This window comes from Crotalus tigris, unplaced genomic scaffold, assembly GCF_016545835.1.
Source record: "Crotalus tigris isolate CLP2741 ecotype Arizona unplaced genomic scaffold, ASM1654583v1 scf7180000024286.1529876, whole genome shotgun sequence".
In the NCBI taxonomy this organism is placed as follows: Eukaryota; Metazoa; Chordata; class Lepidosauria; order Squamata; family Viperidae; genus Crotalus; species Crotalus tigris.
In genome coordinates this window covers 809,115-833,326 of record NW_024100459.1, presented here as the reverse complement: position 1 = coordinate 833,326, position 24,212 = coordinate 809,115, and the positions used below count along the sequence as shown (strand labels likewise).

The 24,212-nt window shown below is 37.8% G+C and overlaps 1 protein-coding gene across 4 annotated transcripts in view; it reads right to left on the bottom strand.

Moving 5' to 3' along the window:
* LTK (leukocyte receptor tyrosine kinase) overlaps positions 1 to 24,212 on the bottom strand; it is a 132,793-nt gene that overhangs the window by 42,078 nt on the left and 66,503 nt on the right. For all 4 annotated transcript variants that reach the window (XM_039323899.1, XM_039323898.1, XM_039323900.1 and 1 more), the window contains 4 exons: positions 23,132 to 23,232; positions 16,886 to 17,058; positions 8,743 to 8,837; positions 2,570 to 2,671 (listed from right to left, as the gene is read on the bottom strand). In XM_039323899.1, coding sequence (XP_039179833.1) covers positions 2,570 to 2,671; positions 8,743 to 8,837; positions 16,886 to 17,058; positions 23,132 to 23,232 — 471 coding nt within the window. The remainder of the gene's footprint in view (positions 1 to 2,569; positions 2,672 to 8,742; positions 8,838 to 16,885; positions 17,059 to 23,131; positions 23,233 to 24,212) is intronic.

Here is a 24,212-nt window from a genome sequence, read left to right as displayed (position 1 = left end):
AGCAACTGAAGTCCAAAAGCATTAACCAGCACAACTGTGAACAGCATGCTTGAAACTGGGTGAGGAATTCGATCTTCTCTTTTCTATGCTACATTTAATTTCCTGGAAAAGATCCCCAAGAAGCAAAATACCTCCAAAAGGGAAGGAGGGGGTTTTCCGCCCCACCCTTATACTAATGGAAGCGGCAAATTAATCTTTTTATGGAGGATCAAAAATATATGGAAGTGAAATAAATATAAAACCTGAAATTTAAAACTTAAATCTGGATAAATCTAAAATTGTTTGAAAGACTCTCATTTCAAAGATAATTCTTTATTTTGGAAGTTGAAAAACAAATAGTTGCTGACACCTAGTGGTGGATGAAGACTATGACAGCTATGACTTTAATATAAGACTTGGCAAAACCTGGAAAAAGCTAATCTGTGTTTGTGATCTTCAAAGTTTTAACAACAAAGAACAGCTGTGACAAATAAAAAAGACAATATCCTGGGCTGTAGACAAAGAAAGAATTATACATTTCTGGAAAAAAAATCTTTTTTGAACTATTTGGATTACAAATATCTATTTAATTGGGACTCTAAAGCTATTTGCAGAGAAAAGAAAAGAAGAGAAAAACTCAAATTCCTGGCCCTCATGGATCAGAGACATGTAAAGAACATATCAAGAAAACATAAATACTTCACAGGAGGAGATGTACAGTATGCTGCAACTAATTCAAATAACAATGACTTTAAACCACAAAGAAATCCAAAATAACTTTGAAAATATTAATCAATCTATTTCTAAGTTAACTCTACCAAAACAATACCCAGAAAACAACAACAGAGAAGGAGCAGATAAAACATATAAATGGATATAGCAGTGGTGGCAAACCTATGGCACGGGTGCCAGAGGTGGCACTCAGAGCCCTCTCTGTGGGCATGCGTGCCATCGCTGGGTTTCATAAAACCTTTTCGCTTTAGGCCTCCGCTGCCGTGTACAAAAAAAAGGTTCAATCAATCAGTCAATTTCAACTTCTTGCCTGAAAAAAAACTTGTAAAGTTGGAAATGATTGATTGAATTTTTTAGTCCCACCCAGTCTGCCGTTACCACCACAGCCACGCCCAGCCAATGGGCCACACCCACCCGGCACCCGACGATGCATAAGTGGGTTTTGGGTTACAGTTTGGGTACTCAGTCTCTAAAAGGTTCACCATCACTGGGATATAGAATTGAGAATAGAGACTTAAAGATGAAACTAAACAAAACAAGGAAACATGTTTTAATCCTATGGAAAAAAATTCACAAGAATTGGAAAAAACAACTTATCCCTTAAGACTACAAAATAAATCTGAGGACAAGAAAACAGATTGGATAAAATGGACTGTAGAGATGTCAGGAACATCAGAGAGAAAGAAAATGATAAGAGAAGCAGAGAGAGAGAAAAAAAAGAAAAGATTTTCAACAAACGTGGAAAGGCAGAAGCCCCGTACAAAGACACTTCACCTTCACCTTTACTTTTAATATCTACAGCAACATTTACGAACATATGGAAAAACTTTTTGATTCAGCAAAATACATTGATTAAGAAAGATACTGGGCAAAGGAAAAAGATTAAAGTGGAAACTAAGAAAATAGATGATGGGACTTACCAGAGAGAATACTTAAAAAAGAAACATTTGTTTGAATATGGTTAAAGAAATAGAAAAGTTTTGGAATATATATGTCATTCTAAGAAGGATGAATTCCCTAAATAATATAGTATGCTTTTTTCCCTTTTTTGTTCTCTTTCTTGATATGAGTTGAAATGACTAAGTTGAAATGATTTAGATAAAGGAAATGTTTGATACTTAAATGTGATTTTATTTAAGAAAATTATAATGGATAAAAAATGTTTTGAATAAAAGGACTAGATGACTAGATATATTAAATGGAATGTTTAAAGATTAAACATATTTTTAATTATGGTTAAAAAGAATAAGAAATTTAGGAAATAAATATATATTAGCTTAGGAGGGATATATATTTTAAGTAGTATGTTATTTTTTATATTTCTTTACTCTTGCTCTCCTTTCTTTTTTTCCAGTTTTATCTATTCCTTAAGAAATGTAAAAGTGTGAGATGGTTCATATGGAAAAATAGAGTTAAATTTTTGAGAAAATCTTAAGCAGTAAGAATATCTAGAATTTGGTGGGAGAAACAAATCAAAATAACGACTGTAACAGGATCTATGATAAGGCAACCAGAATGATTGGATAGAAAAGAAATATTATATTGATGTGATTATTATTTTTAGGAATATTGGGAAAAAATTACATATTCAATTGTTATCTATCAAAACAATAAGAATTGTATTAACTGAATGTTTGCAACAGAGGATATTTTGGGAAAAAAGGAAATCAACTAAAACCATTATGTGGATTATGGATTATAGAAATCAATTGTTAATGATTGTTTTACAAATGTAATCCAGACAACACACAGTTCACCAATTATTGTGATTTATGTTTTTTAAAAAATCAATAAAATATATTACAAAAAAAATTAGGTATAAATGAATGTTACAAATGGATACGCAGTAGGTAGTTACCTAAAAGAAGGGGTTCTTCTAAAGGATTAAAAAGACGCTCATCCAGTCTATCAATTGCCAATGAGTAGTGCTGTTCTCCATCAGTGTGGCTTTGTTTTCTTCCTGTCAGAATTTGCGAATGAGTGAAATGAAAAGACAAAAGAAAAAAAGGTTTGGATTTGGAAAAAAAAAACATACAGAATTTTTTTGCCTAAAATAAAGAAATCCTATTTGCAAAATTTCAGAAATGAACATTAAAAAAATGTTAATTCTCTTGTACAAGTGGAACTAAGAAACCTGCAAAAATGACATAGAAAAGTCATTTGTCATTTTTTTCCATCCATCTCTACAGCTGTCCAAATTCTGAAAGTAAATTGATGAATATGGAACACAGACCATTTTGCATTGTCCCCTGGGTTTATGGGCAATGCTGATTCTTTTTTTTCTCTCTTCCTAAACTTTCTGCAAGCTCACAGCAATTTTCTGCATTTGGCTTGGCAAAATGTTGATTTTATTCTCTCTAAAATATTGAGATGTTTGTATATAATAGCAAGAATTGTTACTGAGCTGAAAAAAAATGCTACCTATACCCAAGGACAACGTTGTCATTTGGTGACCTAATTTTGCCAGTAAATAACCATCTGCCACATAGAAAGCAGGTATTCTACCAGTAGCAACGACAGTAACAGAGTCCAGAACAGTTATAATGGCATCTACGGTGATGGGAATAAAATGAATTCATACCGCAATGTAGCAGTAAGCACTGAAAACTACCATATTATGTTTTCCCAGGAAAACATTAATACAGAAGCATTAAAGCATAAAACATCAATCAAATAGCATAGATGGTGGCCAATCTGATGTAGGATGCAGGACTAAAAGAAGCTGATTTGGTAATCTTAAATTCAGAGGTGCAAGTCTTAAGTTGCATGCATGTTTTGGGCAATTACCAACTTGAACGCATGATAACAGTAATGAAAACAAAATACACAAAGAGACTATTGAGTGCAGCTTTACTGTTAATAATAATGTCCCACTTTTCAGCATTGATCATTGGTTAAAAACGTAAGTTTTTAAAAAAATATTTTTATGTGTGTTTGGGGTGGGGAAAGAGAATTAGCTACAGAGATAGCTGGGGTATCATCTACTGTCAACTAAATTCTACTTGTGGTGGTAACTCAGGATGAAAATCTCTGATACAATATACTCACAACATTTCTTTCTCCCAATTTATTAGATATAATCTATTTCAGTATTATAAGGACAGATACCATTGTACAACCCTTTAGCCCCTGCAACATAATCTCATGTTAATTATCTGAAATTTTGTACTATATAAAAGCATTTTTGTTCTTGACAGATGCTGAACTCTGTCAGAGATAATTAACTTTTCCCTCCCTTCACCTTACCAGAGAAAGCTATAAACAATTTCTCCAGTTGAGGCCCAGGTATCATTCTCGAACAAGGATACTGGAAACAATTGTCAGCAGATGATTTTTTTTCATGCTCACTTCTAGATTAAAAGGTGGCACAGAGGCTCAGTGGTTAAGATGCTGGGCTTGTTGGCTGAAAAGCTGGTAGTCCAGGCTTAAGGCCTGAGCACCATGTGACAGAGTGAGCTCCTGTTCTCACCCCAGCTCCTGCCAACCTAACAGTTTGAAAGCATGCAAATGCAAGCAGATAAATAGGTATCACTTTGGTGGGAAGGTAACAGCGCTCCATGATATCATGGTGGCCGCATGACTACGGAAACATTTTCAGACAGCACTGGCTCAATGGCCTTGAAATGGAGATGAGCATCACCCCTTATAGTTGGACTAGTGGAGTAAAATCCACAGGGACTCGTTTATCTTTTTTTTTTCTAGATTAAAAGCAAAATGATGATCGATAGGAAGGATTATGGGAAATGCCTCTACAATTGTCTCTTTTTGCATGTCCAAAAAGGTCCAGTACAAATACAGACTAGGACAGTGGTTCTCAACCTGTGGGTCGGGACCCCATTTGGGGTCGAATGACCATTTCATGGGGGTCGCCAAACAAGGCTGTCCGCCATTTTTCCCCCTTTTCTTTGGCCATGCCCCTGGCACCCGGTGATGTATAAGTGGTTGGGGGTCACCACAACATGGGGAACTGTATTATGGGGTCGCGGCATTAGAAAGGTTGAGAACCACTGGACTAGGAGGTGGTGGACTGTAGAGGCAGGATGTCTCATGCAGTGTTGTTCAGTTTGTGAAAACACAGCGGATGATAATGGAACTGACTTGTGCTGGAAAATACTTTTGTCACGGCTGTAACAAAACTGAAATTAATGTAAAATAAACTATGGAGATTAAAGGAAAACCAGATAGTGGTATTTATAACTGAGCACAAAGGAGTTATTGGACTCCTTGGCCTTCAGTTAATTTTTTTAGACACTAAAAAACATGAAATATCTCCAATTTATCTGCTGACACCCAGAGATACACAATCAAACTAATCACTGTTGTAGGATGTAAATCATTCTTTGTACTATTGCCTTGGTTTGTATGCTTGATTCAGTCTTTATTGGAGCAATATCTCAATTAACTGTCCTCAGGCAGTTCTCCGTGCTTAAACAACTTTTTCCTCTTTTTCTGAACAAAATTCAAATTTTAAGGGCTCTCTCACTATCTCAGTCAAAAAGATGATAAGTATATTCCTAGACTCACTGATAATTGTTTAGTCATGTGAATTCTACTTCTGGGATTCTATAGTCAGTTTATAGCAATAGCAATAGCACATATGTATCGCTTCATAGTGCTCAAGAAGGCTGAGTCGACTTTGAGCTGGTCAGGATATCAATGTACAGTATGATGTTAATGTCTTCCATTACACCTAATTTGTATCAAAGGATGAGAGTTCTGTCTGCAATTTTTAAAAGCCTAGTCTCTTTTGAATTTGAAGGCCAATTTGAATATGACTGGCTTCTACAAACTAATTATTCTACACACAGCAAGGCATAGCTTCTTTCATTCAGAGAATTTGATAAAGCTAATTTGATAATGCACTGGAGACAAATTCCTTGTGTGTCCAACCACACTTTGCCAATAAAGAATTCTATTCTATTCTATTCTATTCTATTCTATTCTATTCTATTCTATTCTATTCTATTCTATTCTATTCTATTCTATTCTCACATTTCTTTTCACATTTTACCTCCCTAACCTCTACATAGTTCCCACCTACTCTTCATCATTTTTACTTTTAATTTACTGTTATTGTTACTAGAACTAAGGAGAAACTTCCTGACAGTTAGAACAATTAACCAGTGGAACAACCTGCCTCCAGAAGCAGTGAATGCTCCAACACTGGAAGTTTTTAAGAAGAGACTGGATGGTCATTTGTCTGAAATGGTATAGGGTTTCCTGCCTGAGCAGGGGGTTGGACTAGATGACCTCCAAGGTCCCTTTCAAATTATTATTATTATTGCAATTATATTAAACCCAAATGAATGAAATCTAAATGTTAAGTACTGCTGCGTTCCTCTGTATTAACATAGCATCAAAGGATGGTCTCCAGCTCTGCTTGTGACCTTACCCGATTAAATTTCAAAGTTTCTGGAGGTGGGCTAAATCACATTTCCCCTTCATACAACCTATATATTCAAGCAAGGTAAAATCCCACCATCAAGCTGAAAACTATCTGTGTCAAAATACGGATACTGCCAAAAAGAGATAAGAATGCTTCTCTCCAAACTGGTTTCAGGTCATATGGATTGCTAGTCTCAGAAAAGAAAACAGGTAACCTGTGCAGTGGCTGCCTAGGGCAGATCATGGCTGACTTGATGTTAACAGAACAGCATCTGTTAACAGAAGAAATTAAGAAGAAATTAAGCCTAACTGTAGCAGCTACTCACCTCTCATGCACAACTCCTACAGATGAGATTTTCAGCAGCAAAGCTTATAAAATAAAGAGTTAGTAATATAGAAGTATTATAAGCTGAAGTGGCAAGCAGCAACTTGTGCATTTTCTAATCAACAGATTCTAGGCCCAGAATGTTAATCAGGAAACTACACTAAGCAGTAGAAAAAGCATTCAATATCAAGGAAGAAGAGGGCCAGCTAATAAAACTGCATTTTCACAAGCCGTAGCAGTGAAATATCATTCAACTCCTCAGCCACTCCTTTTGATTCATACAGACCACAAAACATTTTCTTTAATGAAAGGAGATGGATTGAATAGCTGGAACGCACGAGGAAAGAAAATTAAGCTTTCTTCCGGCTCTGCTTCCTTTCTTCCTCTTCCTCCCACTTCTCTCCTGCAAATCTTCAGACTTAAGTCTCTTTGCCTGATTAATTAATTGGAACTGTCAGGGATCTCCAAAGTCTCCCTTGGCAAAGAAGGATGTAATTTTATTACTGAAAGCTGCTGGGTTTCTCCAAAATGTAATTGAATTAGAAGAGATGAACAAATGGCCTTCTTCTCTGAAGGAAAACAATACAGCTTATAGAAATTCAGGGAGCATCAATGAACCTGAATGTTTTTTAAAATATCATCTGATTGACATATTCTAGTATTTTTAAAATAAACATGGTGTCTTAGTTGTACAACAGCCTTTTCTAATCAGATGTATGCCAACTGGGTATAGTGAGATATTATGTCCTACTCAAGGAGAACCCAATTTGAAATTGAAAGGAGGACTAGAGTTGGAAGGACACATCTGACATTAAGAAAGGAAAATATTTGTAGCTCAGGGTTGAAATGAAGGGTCCTTATTGCCCTCTAAGCTTGGTTGTTTTCTTGCAGATGTTTCATTACCCAAATTATGTAACTTCATCGATGTTCACTGATGATGTTACCTGGTTTGGGTAATGAAACATCTGCAAGAAAACAACCAAGCTCAGAGACCAACAAGACCTCTCATATTTGATATTGGTTCTCTATTTAGAATTAAAAGAAAGATTTAACCTAGATAAGAAAAACCATGTTTTTGAGTATACAAAAACAGAGTTTAAAATTGCATTGTGTGCCAATGATGAACATATTATTGCTAGGATTTATAAACTGTTGTTGACATTGAATTTGGAAAATGAATATGTTAAACATTATACGATCTAATGGACAAAGAATTTTGGTGATACTATAAAGATTGAGCCATAGAATAGAATAGAATAGAATAGAATAGAATAGAATAGAATAGAATAGAATACAATAGAATACAACAGAATAGAATACAATAGAATAGGAGCTGGAAGGGACTTGGAGGTCTTCTATATACAGCCGCCTGCTCAAGCAGGAGAACCTATACCATTTCAGACAAGTGACTGTCTATTCTCTTCTTAAAAACCTCCAGTGATGGAGCACCCACGGTTTCTAAGGAAAGCTGTTGCACTGGTTAATTGTCCTCACTGTTAGGAAGTTTATCCATAATTCCAGCTTCCAACGATTGTTTCTTGTCCTGCCCTCTGGTGCTTTGGAGAATAGTTCGATGCCCTCTTCTTTGTGGCAGCCCCTCAAATACTGGAATACTGCTATCCTGTTGCCCCTGTTTCTTCTTTTCTTTAGACTAGCCAAAGCCAAGTCCTGCAGCCGTTCTTCATATGTTTTAGTCTCCAGGACTTTGAACATTTTAGTTGCTCTTCTCTGAACTTTTTCCAAGGTCTCAACATCTTTTTTGTAGTATGGTGACCAAAATTGGTTGCAGCATTCCAGATGTGGTTTTACTAGGGTTTTGTAAAGTGGTATTAATACTTTGCGTGATCTTGATTCTATGCCTCTGTTTATACAGCCCAGAATTGTAATAGTGCTACTGCACACTGCTGGCTCATAGTCAAGTGATCATCCACTAAGACTCCAAGGTCCCTCTCACAGTTACTGTTTTTGAGCCAGGAAAAATAGGTGGACTAATGGATTAAAATTTATATTGAATAATAATTTGAAAGAAGTTTTTTTCTATAAGATGGTTGGTATTTAACATCTGAGAATATTGTTGGTATTTAACATCTGAGAAATTGTCAAAAATGTATATAGGAATTTCAAATGTATATTGGAAATGCAACTGCTATACTTTTTATCATCTCTGGTGGATTTGCTTTATTGTGGCAATTATCTCAAAAGATGTTTTATATATGTTAGATTTAGAAAAGGCTTATGGGGAAAAAGTTCTATGCAGAAGTAATAATTGCTTGCTTTTATACCCTCAGAACATAGTACTTCCTTAATTAGAAATAACTCACCATTAGAGAAGCAATCCAGACCAAAAGTAATGTTGTCCACAGCAATATCAGCTTGTGAATTCCAACCCCAGTTAGCGAGGAGCTCCAGATGAAAGCTTTTTTTAACAAAACATATTGAGAGAGCAGAAGAAAAGATATTTAAAAAATTAACCTACAGAATAGAAGTCAATGAATAAATGCGAAAATGAACAATTTCAAAAAATGCATAAGGATGATAACTAAAATTGAAACTGTAAACCAGCAATACTATTTGGAAAAAAATAAGGGTGCTCCTTACTTTGGTGCATTTCATAGGTCCATGAAAACAAATATATTAAGTTTTCAAAATAAACCTGCCAAAATTGCCTGTGACACAACAGAACCAATTAAGAGTTGTGTGGCATTTTAAGGACTAAAACCATAAAATGTATTTTAAGATTGTAAGCCGCCCAGAGTTACCCTGTGGTAAGATGGGCAGCCAATACATTTTACAAATAAAATAAATAAATAAAAACAATTATTATGAAAGCTAATGGTAATCTGTGTGGCTTGCCTATCTTAGAATTCCCAGCTAGTATTTCCTTAAATATTAAACAGGATTGTGCCCAATCAGGAGAGGTATTTAGCTGCTGGGGCTATAAAGCCAAGTTTTCCATATAAAAAGCAGCCTTCCTTTTAGTTTATTTGTGCTATGGAAGATGGGCCCCAAGCCTGTTATCCCAGCTGTCCAAGTTAAATAACAATTACGTGACTTTTGAGTTTTAATTAACATGGACTCAGAGGTGATCTGGACTATGTCACTTAAGGGGTCAAATCCTCCAAACCCTCTCTTCCTAGATAGGATGATTGCAGTATGTGTCTTGGGGAACAGAGAGAAACAAGAAAGTCTACACTAAAGCAGAAAGACAAGAGATGAGACTATTCTCCTCTAGCCCCTATTTATAGTGGGATTTCAGAAAGAGGGAATTTCTAGATGACTATTAGAATAGAAGAAGCATCTGTTTCCAGAGTTCATTCTGTACGGGAAGAGAGAAGTTTGTAATTTAGCACGGGGTTAAAATCCTTTAATTTGCTTTGCCTGAGTGCTGCTAACTAACTCAATTAATGTTTTATCTATGCATGAATACAATAATTTGCTTTGAAAATTCATCTTTTTGAAACTCTTAAATCTAAATTGGGGCATCAACCATTTTACAAAGCCAATGATAGCAGTTTAAGTCTATCTTGTGATCTGTAAAAATGTATTTATTTTTATATATTCTATTCAATCCCTTTTTGTTTTTGAGTAACCTTCTACAAGAGCAATTTTAAAATCTGTACTCTTCTATATTATGGGCTCAGCCTTGCTGCTACAATGTGGTAGAGCTAAAGTGCACACCTCAAACTCCAATATTGTAATTGCATGCAGCTTCAGTGAGATTACTGTTTCCAAACTGTAATGTTTAGTAGAAGCAGAAATGAGAAATGTATCATATAAATGACTAGAAAGTGATCATTATATTCTAAATAGATTTAGAATCTAGATAATTAAGATTATCTTAATTTTTTTTTTTATCCTGGACCCCTCAACAATATTTTGGAGCACAATTCCCAGTATGCCTCTCAAAGGCCAAGCAGGCCTTTTTTTAAAAAAAAAAAGATAATACAAAGTGATAGAAGAGGAGAAGAAAAGAAGAGAAAGAAAAGCAATACAAAGTGCAAGAAAGAAAAGAAAAAAAGAAAAGAGATTGAAAAAAAAGAATATTTAAAGAAGCAACTTCTGATCTTCCTCGGGAAGATTAATTTGTAGAGACAAATTAATAATTTCCAACCTTCTGTGAAATTATCTATGTGGTCCACTTCACATAACAGGGTCTCCCTTATCCATTCACACATCCAAAACCCATCATTTCTGTTCAGTGTCGGCAAAAAGTTAACAAAAGGTTTCCAGAATTCTACAAAAGTGTTTCTTATTTTATTGCTGGTCATATAAATCAACTTTACATTCCTTTTGGGGGGATAGGGGTGGGAGGAACTACTAACAGTCTTAATCTTTAATTCATAAAGTTGCTGTTGTAGGATTGAATCCCCATTCACACTTTCTCGCATCTCAAATATTTCTTTAAGGTTTTATAAAACCTCTTTTGTAAATCCAAAATAAATTCTTGCTCAAGCCCTTTTGCATCTTTTGATTTGCATTTCCACTCTATCATCTCTATCTTATAATTCTTAATTTCTTTATTTTTCAATATTTTCCCATTAATTAATCTGCCGTTGTCATCATCAACAGCCATTCAGTTGTGTCTGACCCTCAGCCACTCAATGGATTAGCACTTTCCAAGCCCCTATGTCTCGTACTGCCTCCTTCATATCTGCCATGGTCATCTCAGTGTCATCCTTCAAAGTGTCCTGCCAGTAGGTACTAGGACAACCCCTTCTCCTTTTTCTGCTGATCACTCCTAGCATGACTGACTTTTTGAGGAAATCAGCTCTTATCACATGACTCAGCCTCTGTTTGGGGATCTTGGTTTCTTCGTTCATTATTTTTGTAGTCCATGGGATGTGTAATAGTTGCCTCCAGCACAATTCAAAGGTATCCACTCTTCTCCTATCTGCCTTTTTCAGAGTCCAAGTTTCATAGCTATAAGTAGCAATTGGAAAAAATATTGCATTAACTAATCTGCATTTGGTTGTGAGGCTGATGTCTTTACTCTTCCAGATGTTATTCATGTCAGACATTGCAGTTCTTCCAAGTGTTATATGTCTTCTGATCTCAGGGCTGCAGCCACAACTTTGGTTGATTTCAGAGCCTGAGAAGATGAATTCCCTTATTGTTTCAATGGTCTCATTGTTGCTCTGCGCTCTGGCCTGTGTGTTCCCTGGAGTTGACATTTTGTTTTCTTGATGTTAAAGTGCAGTCCAAATTTTTTTGCTTTCATCTTTGACTTTCAGGGTTAGACACTCCAGATCCTCCTTACTTTGAGCAATGTTGTATCATCTGCATATAGAAGGTTGTTGATGTTTCTACTACCAATTTTAACCCCAGTAGTAGATTCCTTCATCTGTGTATTTCTCATAACTATTTCTGTGTGCATGTTGAATAGTGTAGATGACAGGATGCAGCCTTGTCAAGTGCCTTTTCCAATTCTGAACCATTTTGTATTTCTATTTTGTATCTCTGGTTTGGAGGCATCATTGCTTCAGACAGGAAGGTGGTGCAGAGAGTGGTGAGAATGGCCCAAAAGATTGTTGGCAGTTCCCTCCCTCCCATTCAGGACATAGCACAGAAGCATTGCTTGAGCAGGGTCCATAAGATTATCTGGGACACTACACATCCTCTTCACGACCTGTTTTCCTTGTTACCTTCTGGGAGAAGCCTTTGTGGTATCCGTAGCAGAACATCCAGATTCAGCCGTAGTTTCATTCCATACAGCATTAACCTTGTGAACTCTCAAGCTTCCTCCTTCCGTTATATATTCAAGATAGACAGTATTTAATATTTACCGTAAATGCCGGCGTACAAGGCGACCCGGCGTATAAGACGACCCCCGTCTTTATAGCCGGGCCGCATTCCTAGAACGTTGTCTTATACGCCGGAAACTACCAGTATTTCCGGCGTATAAGATGACTCGGCGTATAAGACGACCCCCGTCTTTGGCGCCGATTTCAGCGCTCACGGAAGTCGCCTTATACGCCGGCATTTACGGTATTTGCTATGTATATGTAGGAATGTGGGTCTCTATATATGTTGTTCATAGTATGTTTAGGTGTGTGTCATGTATGTGTTTCACTTTGAGAACGGGCAACTAAATTTCATTTTTGATATGTACCGTTGTGCCAACAGTAAAAAAATGACAATAAAGGTTATCTTATCTTATCTTATCATATTCTGTTCTTAACAGAGTACAGTGACTGGATGAGTTGTATGTGGTGTGGTGATATTCCCAATTTTTTCAAGCAGTTCCAGAGTTTGTCATGGTCAATGTAGCTGAAGGCTTTTGTGTAGTCAATGAAGCACATGTAGACATCTTTTTGATATTCTTTTGATTTTTCCATTATCCAATATATATTGGCAATATGATCATGTGTTCCTCTTCCTTTACAAAATCCTGCTTGTACAGCAGATGGTTCTCTTTGGCAGTTGGTTATCTATCATATTGTTCATTTATTTTCTTCAAAAAAATACATTTACAGGTGCAGAAATTATTGCTGTCAAATTAGTTATAAGTTTATTTCCCAATTCTTCAAGAATGCTTTGAAATGTCTCCAGTGTCATATCTTTGCTTGTCATTTTTCTTGCCTGAAATTTTGCTGCATCATCTGTATATTTATGAAGTCTTGGGGGGTTGTGTTTTTATTTTAAATCAATAATCTCTTTCCTGATAGATTAAACAATTTGTGTTCCAATGGAAATGCTGGCTTGTTTATACAATTTTTTAAAAAGATCTTAACAAATGTCCCAATATTCCAAATTTATCCAGTCCTTTAATGTGTTTAAAATTTTCTTAAATTAAATTCTTATTTAGCTTTTGGCCACTTATTTTATATACTTTACATTCTTTAAACTGCTGGTTAGCCTTTCTTTTATTTGGACATGGAATTTTACTCATCAGATAGCTTTTCAAACTTGTCTGGAAGATCTCTTTTAGCTGTAAAGTAATTGTAAATTCAAGGATGATTAGAAAATGAGGTGGTCAAACCCACTGTCCTTAAAGGCTCTGCCATGGTTGAAAGCATAATTGTTCCCTCATTTCCCAGTGTCCAGATCTACAGGACAACTCCTATACCAGTGATGGCGAACCTTTTAGAGACCGAGTGCCCAAATTGCAACCCAAAACTCACATGCATCGTCGGGTGCCGGTTGAGTGTGGCCCATTGGCTTGGTGTGGCCCATTGGCTGGGCGTGGCTGTGGTGGTAACAGCAGACTGGGTGGGACTAAAAAGTTCGATCAATCAATTCCAACTTTGCAAGATCTTTTTTTCCCCGCAAGAAGTTGAAATTGACTGATTGAACCTTTTTTTTTTACGCAGCGGCAGAGGCCTTAAAACGAAAAGGTTTTATAAAACCCAGCTGAAGCCCTAGGGGCGATGGCATGCATGCCCACAGAGAGGGCTGAGTGGCCCCTCTGGCACCCATGCCATAAGTTCGCCAGCACTGTCCTATATTGTGGCTACCTTGTGTGGAGCAACTGTCCAGAGCACAAGTGGGTAACATCTTCTCCTGATCTGAAGGGTTTCCACTGGTCTGAGCTTTTTGCCATGGTCTTTTGGAGACACCTAGTTCACCATTTTTCTTATCTGGAAGACCAAGTGAGGCTTTTAAACATAAAAAAGTTATGTAGCTTTGTATTATAGGCTCCAAAAAGGAGATAAATATAGTGCTACATAAATAGTGGGAGATAACATTCTTTGCAAAAGATATATTACCCTTTTCTTCCTCATTGAACAAGTGAACAATGACAATATCCAATCAGTAAATACACTACTTGTATCAATTTTAGAATAGGACACTAATTATTACAATAGGGTTGTACCTGCCACTGTGGAGTTGCATTTTGTTGGCTACATAATGTTATGGCATTCTTTCTCTCACACACGCAACCCACAATCTCCAATTAGTTAAAATAATGGTAATACAAACTCTTTTTAAAGGAAACTGAATAAGCATGAAGAACAGTTGATTGCAACAATCATAGAAAATACATCCAAAGTGATGTGTATATATTTGTACATTGTATTCATCATTAGCAGTATTCAAGACTTCTTCAAACATCCAGAGTTTAAACTGGAATAGAGAAGAATTCCAGGAGCTTTAAAAGGTTATTTTCCATTTGAGGAGGACTTTTATAAGTCTTGTAGCATATTTAAAGAAGGTGATGACAAGGCACTTCCATGCTGCTACCTAGAAAACTACATGGATGTGTCTATTAAAATCTCCAAGAGCCAAGTTCAACTTGAAAGAAGGTTATCAATCCTTAACAATTGGTTGGCAGCTACATCTTTCACTTTGGTTTTCTTCTCAGTCACGTCTCTCAGTTCCTACCCTGGCATTCATGTAAACAAGTAAAAAAACTGCTGGTCCTTCCTCAACCCCACTTCTTCTCAATAACACCTAGTATTCTCTTCAAAAAGGGGATCTTGTCATGCTGCTAGACTGTGGGATCAGAGAGATGAAAAATGCTAGATTCCTGAATGTGAAGTTCTCTCTGTCAGGTTTATCTGCAACTCCTCTTTTCTTCTTTGTTGTTCCTTATGCTTGAAACTCCATCCTAAAGCCATTACATTTCATTTCAAGTTCCCTCTCTCTCTCTCTCTCTCTCTCTCTCTCTCTCTCTCCATCTCTTCAGTTTCAATCCTCACTAAATCTAAGATTTCCACATTACTACATTCTTCATTCACCAAACTTTCAGAAGCAATTAAAGACAATCTATGTTCGTCTTCACTTCTGCTAACTTGAAATACTAATGAACAAAAATCACTGTGCTGAAGTTTTGCGGTAAAAGATGCCTCATTGCCACTGCAGACAAAAGACAAGACAGAAAGTAACTCCTTGTCCCCAGCAGCCTGATACCTTGCAGACAGGTTCTTCCAATACTAAAAAGAACTAATTTTCACCTTTGCTTGCTTTGTCTGGGCTATTGGTGTGTGTACTGTACTATATGTATTAAATTAGCATTTCTCCTAGGACTTGAGTTCAGCAGCTGGGAGAAGATGTGAGACAAGAATTCCTTTCTGTGGGGAAATTTAGCACAGCCCTACTATTAACTCCACAAACCACAACTTAGAAATAGTTTAAAACCTCAGCACAAAGTGAGAAACAAATTGTTCACATTGTAGGACCCAGAAGTCTTTCAGATTTGGAGCTGTATCCCTGTGATAATGTCCTAAGAACATATATTAAATGCAGTGGTGGGATCCAGCCAGTTTGCACCAGTTTGGCAGAACCGGTAACTATTTTTTTGTTGCCCAGGCCCAGAACAGACTTCCAGAAGTGGCATCCACACAATGAACCAGTTGTTCATAAATTTGAATCCCACCACTGATTAAACCACATATATATTCTTATTCAATTTCCATCTCCATCCTGTTTTATGTCAAAATTTTCTTAAAGCAAAATGTGTTTCTTTGGAAAAGTGTCTTGCATATTGATGGTACAATGTAGGGCAGGGGTTTTCAAAGTTTGAAGCAATTTGACCCTATAAAATGAATCTATGTGCCTTCCCCATTAATAAAATTAAAGATTACATTAGGGGTAAGAATGAGCAAGGAATAAACATACAGTTTACTTTTAATAATTTAAATTTAATCTATATATCAAATAAAATTAAAATAGCTGTTTACACGATAAAATAAAACCTATTAGTTGGAAATTAGCAAAAACAACATAATTTGAAACCATAAATTTATTGGAAGAATGCCCTTGCTTCCTTTTTTCAAAATCACTAAAATAAAGATTTCAATTTGAAGACAGCCACTCTTTCACAAAATCAAGAGGGGGTGGGGCATGGAGAGATAGGAAACAAAAGAGTGTTTAATTAATTGGACTCTGTGGGGTCCTTGATGTTCTCTGAGTTTGGTGGTTTTCTTGCAGATGTTTCATTATCAAACTAGTTAACTTCATCAGTACATCATCAAACCTCTAGGCTCACAGGGCACCATTCAACCCTAAGTTAAAAATATTCTCTTCTATTGCCACTTAGACTCTTTTAATTGTTCCTAAGATTCTGCAGGTTGCAAAATGCTGTTAGGCCTATGTTGCTTTTGGTGCTTTCTCTGCTACCGTACAGTAGGTGCTCTAAAAGTCAGAACCCATCTTCTCTTTCCCTTCCAGCTTGGCCCTTGTAAATCTCACCTTCCTCCCCACTTGCAATTTCCTCCTCTGTCTTTCTTCCCAGCCCTTCTTCTTTTCTCCTCCCCTCAGCAGAGTAAGAGGTAGAACTTTGCATATATAACTTTGTGATGATTTCTCTTTTGTAAGATAAATATAGTGTTTAAAAAAAAACAAAAAACAAAGAAGAGCTAGGCTTCATAGGGCTATATAACAGCATACTTTTGTGACAAACTAGCAAGCTTGCTTGGAGGACTTGGGGGGAAGGCACTGTCTAGGAATCCTCCATCTATTGTCTCACCCTTAAAAATCACAGGTAATGATAGTAATGATGAATATTCCTGGTGCTGTAATTACCTGTTCTGAAGGCTTGGCATTTCCAAAGTTATGAGAAACCAATGATCTCTCCAGCTCCCTGACTTTTCCCATATCAGTAGTGCCGCACTGCCATTGGCTGCTCCTTCAACTTCTTGTACAGTGAATGAAAGGGTGCCATTATAGTTGCCAAAAACATATGCTGAGAATTGGACCTAAAGTGAAGGTAAAGCGGTGAGACAGACAAAAGCTGTATATTAGGTCCTTTGCAAGTACCATACAGTATTTGAGGACTATAGCTTTGGTTCATAGATATAAAAGTTTTATATCATAGGAGAGATCTTATTATGAGCTTCATAAAAATAATACCACACAACTTCCTGGGAATGAATTACATGAAGATGAGAAATATAAAAAGACATCTCGACTCGAGCATTTATATATTCATTAGCCAGATGCTTCTCTGCCTTTATGATTTTTATCACATATAAACTGGAACCAAATTTTCTGGTCTTACAAAAGATGAAGCTAGCCAGAAAGGATATCAATTGCTGCACCTGTAGGGAGGAAGCAATGAATGAGCTGTTATACGTACAGGAAGCTATGTGATCTTAGTTTATGCTCTGTTTCCTCTAATGTGGGCAAAAATAAAAAGCCCTTGGAAAAAAAAAGCTATTTATTAGCCAGGCCAATACATGTAATTTTTGATCCAGAGTGAAGGCAACATTGTCACCATCAGGCATCAGAGAAGAACTTCATGAAAAAGTGTAACCATAGAATTTATTACAATATAATAAATTAATTAAATGTATATGCCACCCATGTCACTGTCAGGTACCTTGGGGCAGAAGCTGAAAGAAAGTTAACACATTTTATGGTAGCAGTTTTAACTTCCATGGATTAAAATCCACTTCATCAGATCAGATGCATGAAACATTATCGCTGATCAATGCAACAATTGTTATAATTCTATATGGATATAAGAGAGGAAAAAATGTCTGCCTTTCAATTTTCATGTACACATACTCCCCATTTTGCAATCATTTATTTAATCACCGTTCAAAATTACAACTTGTGACCACCATTGCAACCTCCCCACTCAAGTGATCAAACTTTGGGTGCTTGACAACCGTGTGGTGCGGTTTTGTGATGCTTGCAGTGCTCCAAGGTTCTGGGATGGTCATCTGCAACCTCCTTCGGGAGCTTTGGACAAGTAACGTCAATGGGGGACATCCGATTGATTGCTTAACAACCACAGCCAAAAAGGTCATAAAATGGGACACAACTCACTTAACAACTACCTTGCTAAACAGAAATTTTAGGTTCAATTGTGGTCATAAACTGAGGACTACCTGTATTCATTTTCTCTTCTCTGGACAGGGGAAAGGTGGAAACTTGCTGAACTATCAGGATGTGAATTGCTGCCTAATCTAATATTAAAAAAATCCTGGTAACACACAAAATTGTCATATCCTTACATCGATGCATAAGTGGATTGCCATTTTCTTTCCCTTTTTGAATTTTCCAGATGGCCAGTCTTAATGCAGACTGTCTACTACTGTGTTTCCCCGAAAATAAGACTGGGTCTTATATATTTTTTGGGGGACCCCTTCCACCGGCCCCCTTCATGGCTCACCACAGGAGAGTTATACCAGGGCTGGTGGCAGGGGTGCTCTGAAGCCCTCGCTGCCATGACTCCAGCCGCCAGCTCTCCCAGAGCCACGAAGGGGGCCGGTGGCCAAAACTGCCAGCCCAGGGACAATGCAAAGAGCCTACCACAGGCCTCCACACCTACCGCCATTGAAACCACAAATGCAGGTAGCAAACAGGGAGCAGGCAGAATGATGCAGCGCCGCAGGACCCAAGTGGTAGGTGGTGGAGGAGGAAGTGGCAGCTGCCGCCAGGCAGGTGATCTAAGAGGGATGGGGCAGGGCAAGGCCATCAGGGATTGAAGAAAGCCCCTCTAGTGGCAGATGCAGTTGTTGCGCAGCGACAGCCGAGGCTTTTCGCCATCACTCCCTCCTGGCTCTGAAATGGTGAAATGGGACTGGGTAAGGTGACTGCGCTTCCCCAACCCATCCTCTGTAGCATGACAGTCTGGCTCAGGAGGAGAGTGAAAGGAAAAGGCGGGCAGGCAGCCGGGTCATTGAACTGGCAGGGAGAGGTCACTGAGTGGGGCCCCTGAGGTAAGTGGGTACAGGGCACATAGGGCACCTTGATCCCCCACCTGCCTCACTCACCTTGTAGTGGTTGCACTGGTGCAATGCACCCTCTCCTGCCTCATTGCAACTCAGAACAACCAGGCAAGTGGGAGGGCTCCTGGTGGATGGGGCTGTTGCTACTGCTGGTGCCACTGCTATGAGGCGAGGAAGGTGTGGGTGGCCTGGCTGCGGGGGCCCCGAGGTAAGTGGGCGGGGCAGCTCCACCTCCCCACCTACCTTGCCTCAACCTGTGGCAGCGGCACTGGTGCGATGTGCTCTTTCCTGTCCCGTTGCAGCCGGGAGAAACCAGATGGTGGGAAAGAGTAGGCGGACTCTTATCTAAGACTTATTTTGGGGGTAGGGCTTATATTAGGTACATGCTAAAAATCATGCTAGGGCTTATTTTCTGGGTGGATCTTATTTTTGGGGAAACACAGTATTTATGCTACATTTCTTTATTCTTTCCATTTTTAAGTATTCCAATAGCCAAAACATTCAGGAGGGCAATATGTTACAAACAAATTAAATTTCCACATCAAGTATGACATACACACACACACACACACACACACATATATTCAAGAATATTGATAAAAATACGACTCCCAGGCATAATTATAAATAAAAGAATAAAACACGATCACCGGGAGAGTTGAAGTAAAAATACTTTACTAAAAATATACTAATACTAAAAAGTTGCCAAGCTTTCGCTGGGGGAACTCCCCAGCATCGTCAGGGCTAAAAGGCCATTGCAGTAAAGGTGGTTTAAGTAGGTTCAAGTAACGTTTGCGCACGGCTCTTAGACCGTGTTACTGGCCCTGATTGGCCAGCTGAAAGCCAAGATGTGTCTATAACGTTATGTTCTTTTCTTCGGATGCCCTTCCCTATCCCTCCATGTGGAGAGGGGAGAGAAAGCATAGAATGACAACCCGCTCGATCAGCAAGGGGAAGAGTAATGAGAGCGGTTTGAGTGCCAAACAACGGGAGGGAACGTATGTAAGGAAGACTGAGGTGGGGAATAAAGACTTGATTGTTGAGGCATACCATACCCGGATAGGAGCTGTTTACATGACAAAGGAGGAGAGAGATACACAATTGGGAAGGGATATTAACCCACAATTAGTGGAGCCCTATCCCCATTGTAAAACACAAGAAAACATCAGATCAAGTCCTCCCCCCGACACGGCAGACGTTGGTATTATCGGAAGAGGAGGGGATGTAAGGTTACTAACGCCTCTAAAGACCAATAGTGGAGGGATAGGGAAGGGCATCCAAAGAAAAGAACATAACATTATAGACACATCTTGGCTTTCAGCTGGCCAATCAGGGCCAGTAACACGGTCTAAGAGCCGTGCGCAAACATTACTTGAACCTACTTAAACCACCTTTACTGCAATGGCCTTTTAGCCCTGACGATGCTGGGGAGTCCCCCCAGCGAAAGCTTGGCAACTTTTTAGTATTAGTATATTTTTAGTAAAGTATTTTTACTTCAACTCTCCCGGTGATCGTGTTTTATTCTTTTATTTATAATTATGCCCGGGAGTCATATTTTTACCAATATTCTTGAATATATATATATATATATATATATATATATATATATATATATATATGTAGGTCTTTGGTTATTCGGGTTTTCTCCCGTGTAAAATTGGAAGTGTCTTGGCAACGTTTTGACAAAGTTGAATAAAAGATAATTATTTATCCAATTTTTGGTAAGCCTTTCCATTCAAGAGAAGGATGAAGTAAACAAAGTGAGAGAATTGGATAAATGAGCTGGTTTAAGGAGAGAGCTTGGTTAAATTACTGGAATGAGAGAAAGATTCTACTTCTGAGTCCTTGTATCACTTTCATACGGCAGAAATAGGCAATGGCTTAATAAGCTAATCTATGAATAAGTCTTTTGTCTGTACTTGTGCTCCCTTTGGTTGTTTCTTTCTTCAGAGCAAGAGCAAAGAAATCCAGACATCTCTTATCATAGTTATCCATTTCATCCAAGTTGAGAAACTATGGTAACTAGCTTTAGAACAAATAAGGGCATTATGCACAAATTTAAAGCTGATCTAATATCCTGCTATTTCTACGCTTCTTAATTAGACTTTACTAATTCAAATGAAAGGAGACTCTATTTTGTCAGCTCACTCTGGGATAAAATGTTCAGGGGAAAAAAAAAGTCTTTTTCATACCAGAGTTGAATCTGCTGTTACTTAATCATCCCACTTCTGTATTTCAGTTGCATTAACACCATTCCAGCTTTGATTATAACACCAAGGTAGCCCAAAGCTTGTTTGAAGAGAAGTTTGATTCTGATACCTGCAACTATTTCTTTATTTCATATAATTCATGATATGATTGTTGGTCACAGAAAAAGAGTTTGGGAAAAGAGGTGTGCAAACTATTTTACTTTGAAACTTTTCATCTTCAAAGAGGTTGTTCTAATTAGAGTTTTGTTTCACGTGCCCACAATCTTGGATCCTGATTTACAGAACAAAATATTGTTATGTCAAGCACCAGCCAGTTCTGAGGGTTTTGATTAGGCTGTTATTTTATGCTTTGGGATAGTTTCTTCCAAAACTTTTCCATGGTCAGGCCCCAGTTGCTCTTGCCTTAGGCTAGATCAGTGGTTCTCAACCTGTGGGTCGGGACCCCATTTGGGGTCGAACGACCATTTCATGGGGGTCGCCAAACCACGTTGTCCGCCATTTTTTTCCCTTTTCCCTAGCTGACCTACTCCCTTATTGGTGGCCACACCCACTTGGGGGTCACCACAACATGGGGAACTGTATTATGGGGTCACGGCATTAGAAAGGTTGAGAACCACTGGGCTAGATGGAGTAATGTGGGGCACGGGGCAGATTTGGGGGGCTAGGCAACCGGCATTTGAAAACACATGTTTCAGCAGAGACATTCTGGATCTGATTCTTCTGAAGACAGAAAGAGACAAGCCAGGACTGCTGTGTCTGGAACTGGTTAATCTGTCTAGCTGTCTCAGCACCCCTTTTCCTATCTTAGGAGTAATGTGTTTTCCGTTTTGCTTTAATTTAATTTTAAAAGCAAATAAAAGGAAGGAAAGTGGAGGCAAACATCTACAAATGGGTTTTCATCCACTGGAAGCAATGAGTCAGCAGAGGCAAGGACGTAAAACATATTTTAATGCAGGGAAGCTGACTCACCTGCTTAGCTGGCAGCAGAGGGAAAGCCAGGCTGCCAACTTGTGGCAATGCACTTTCCCTTAAGCAGAGTAAAGTGCCTGTTTGGAAAGGGAAGCGGTCATCAGTAGGCAAATGGCAGAAAAGCATCAGATCTTATGTGAGGATGCCTTTGGACGTTCAGCCCTTCAGGAAGATGGTTGGATTCCAGCATCTCTGCTTAGTAGGTTGCTCCCCAATGGCTCTTTCCAGCACTCCCCTGGACAGAGCTGGTGCATGGTTTGGGGGTTTCCCTGGACTTGGAGCTCCTGCTTAAGAAGCAGGTGACTGTTTCTTAAGCAGATTCATTTAGTGCACCAACTGCATCCCTTCTTAGATCGGAGTCTTCGTTATTTCCTAGTTAGACTACTGTAACACAGTCTACAGGGGCTGCGTGTGAAGATCATCCAGAACACAGTTCAGGGTGCTCCACAGTTTGTCCATATTACAGTGCTTGTGCACTGGTGGTTGGGATGGCATAGGAACAAGGGAACACTTCCTGCCATATTCTCCTGCATTGTCAAGGCAATCCCGCTCTTTAAGTTGTGAGAAATCTCAATTTTCACAATCAATTTGATTTTTCTTAAAATCAGAAAATTGAATCCAACTGTCAAATAGAATCATATGCTTGTTTTTTTTTTTTTAAATCAACTTAGATCTGGCTTCAAACTGGATTGGAGCTGATTGTATACCCTGTTTCTATGGCATGCACAGTGATGGTTATTACGAATAGAACTCTTACTACAGATCTTTTGTGCAGAATCATTTTGATACTTTTGACCAAAAAAAATATAATTTAATGAATATAATGAAAAAAAGACAAGAAAAAAAGCCTGCATGTCACACACACACAAATCTGCAAAGTGAGATTTAATTGCCTAAGGAAGAGGTTAAAGTACCTTATAAGATCCATTGGAAAGAATGGCTGGAAGGTCAGTGCTGTAAGTCCGGGCAAGACCGTCTGTGTGTTCACTATTGACATGCAGATAGAGAAAATGACCTGGGGGAAAAATTTGGAACTAGATTTCAGTGGTATTTTTGGGACAGAGCTATAGTTGAATTTACAATACATTAGAACAAACATACTGCTTCAGGAACATTATTTTATGATATTCTGGAAACTAACATAAAATAAAGAGAATAAAAAAGAGAGAGAATAGCAGGACAAAATGCAAAAGCAAAAGATAAAAAGAAATGATAAGGAAGAAACTTCTGATTTCTCTGTAGCAAATACAAGTATGATTACAAAATGATCTCTTAATTATTTTTCTTTTGTCTATTTTTTCTTAATCATCAAAACCACAGTTAATTTTTTTGCTTCATTTTCAGTCAGCCATAAATGTAGATGTCTTTTCTCTAAGCACAGAGGTGACTTTGATCATCTCTGCAAGTTCCATCATTTTATCAACCAGTTCTCCATCATGGCTAATGCCATACTTTCCCACTTTTGAGCACATAACAATCTTACTGAAACTATATAAAAACAAGATTCCATACTTGTGTCTATCCATTAGTCCCAGAATAAAAGCGTCTGGTTTCAATTGTACATTAATCTTTAAAATCTTCTGAATTAGTGAACATATTTGTATGCAAATTTTATTGCACGTCCAATATCCCTTCATATCGTTCACATATCCAATATAAATTTGAAATACCTTCGTACATTCTAGACAATTTCTCTGGTGACATTATATCAATGATACATTGTTTTATAAACATTGTCTTTAGCACTAGACCTTATTCTAAATTTTCTTTCAGTCACATATTTTCCCATTATTCCATCTGTATACTATAACGAAAATGTTTAGTCCGTTTTATCTTACATTCTTTCACTTGTTCTTCTGTCTCAAATTTCAACAAGTTTATACATTTTAACAATAACATGTTCATCACTGTACAAGTTTTGTTTCAAATTCAGTCTTTAATTGTTCAAAACTATAAAATCTGATAATTGTATATAACCATTGCCAAATGCTGTAT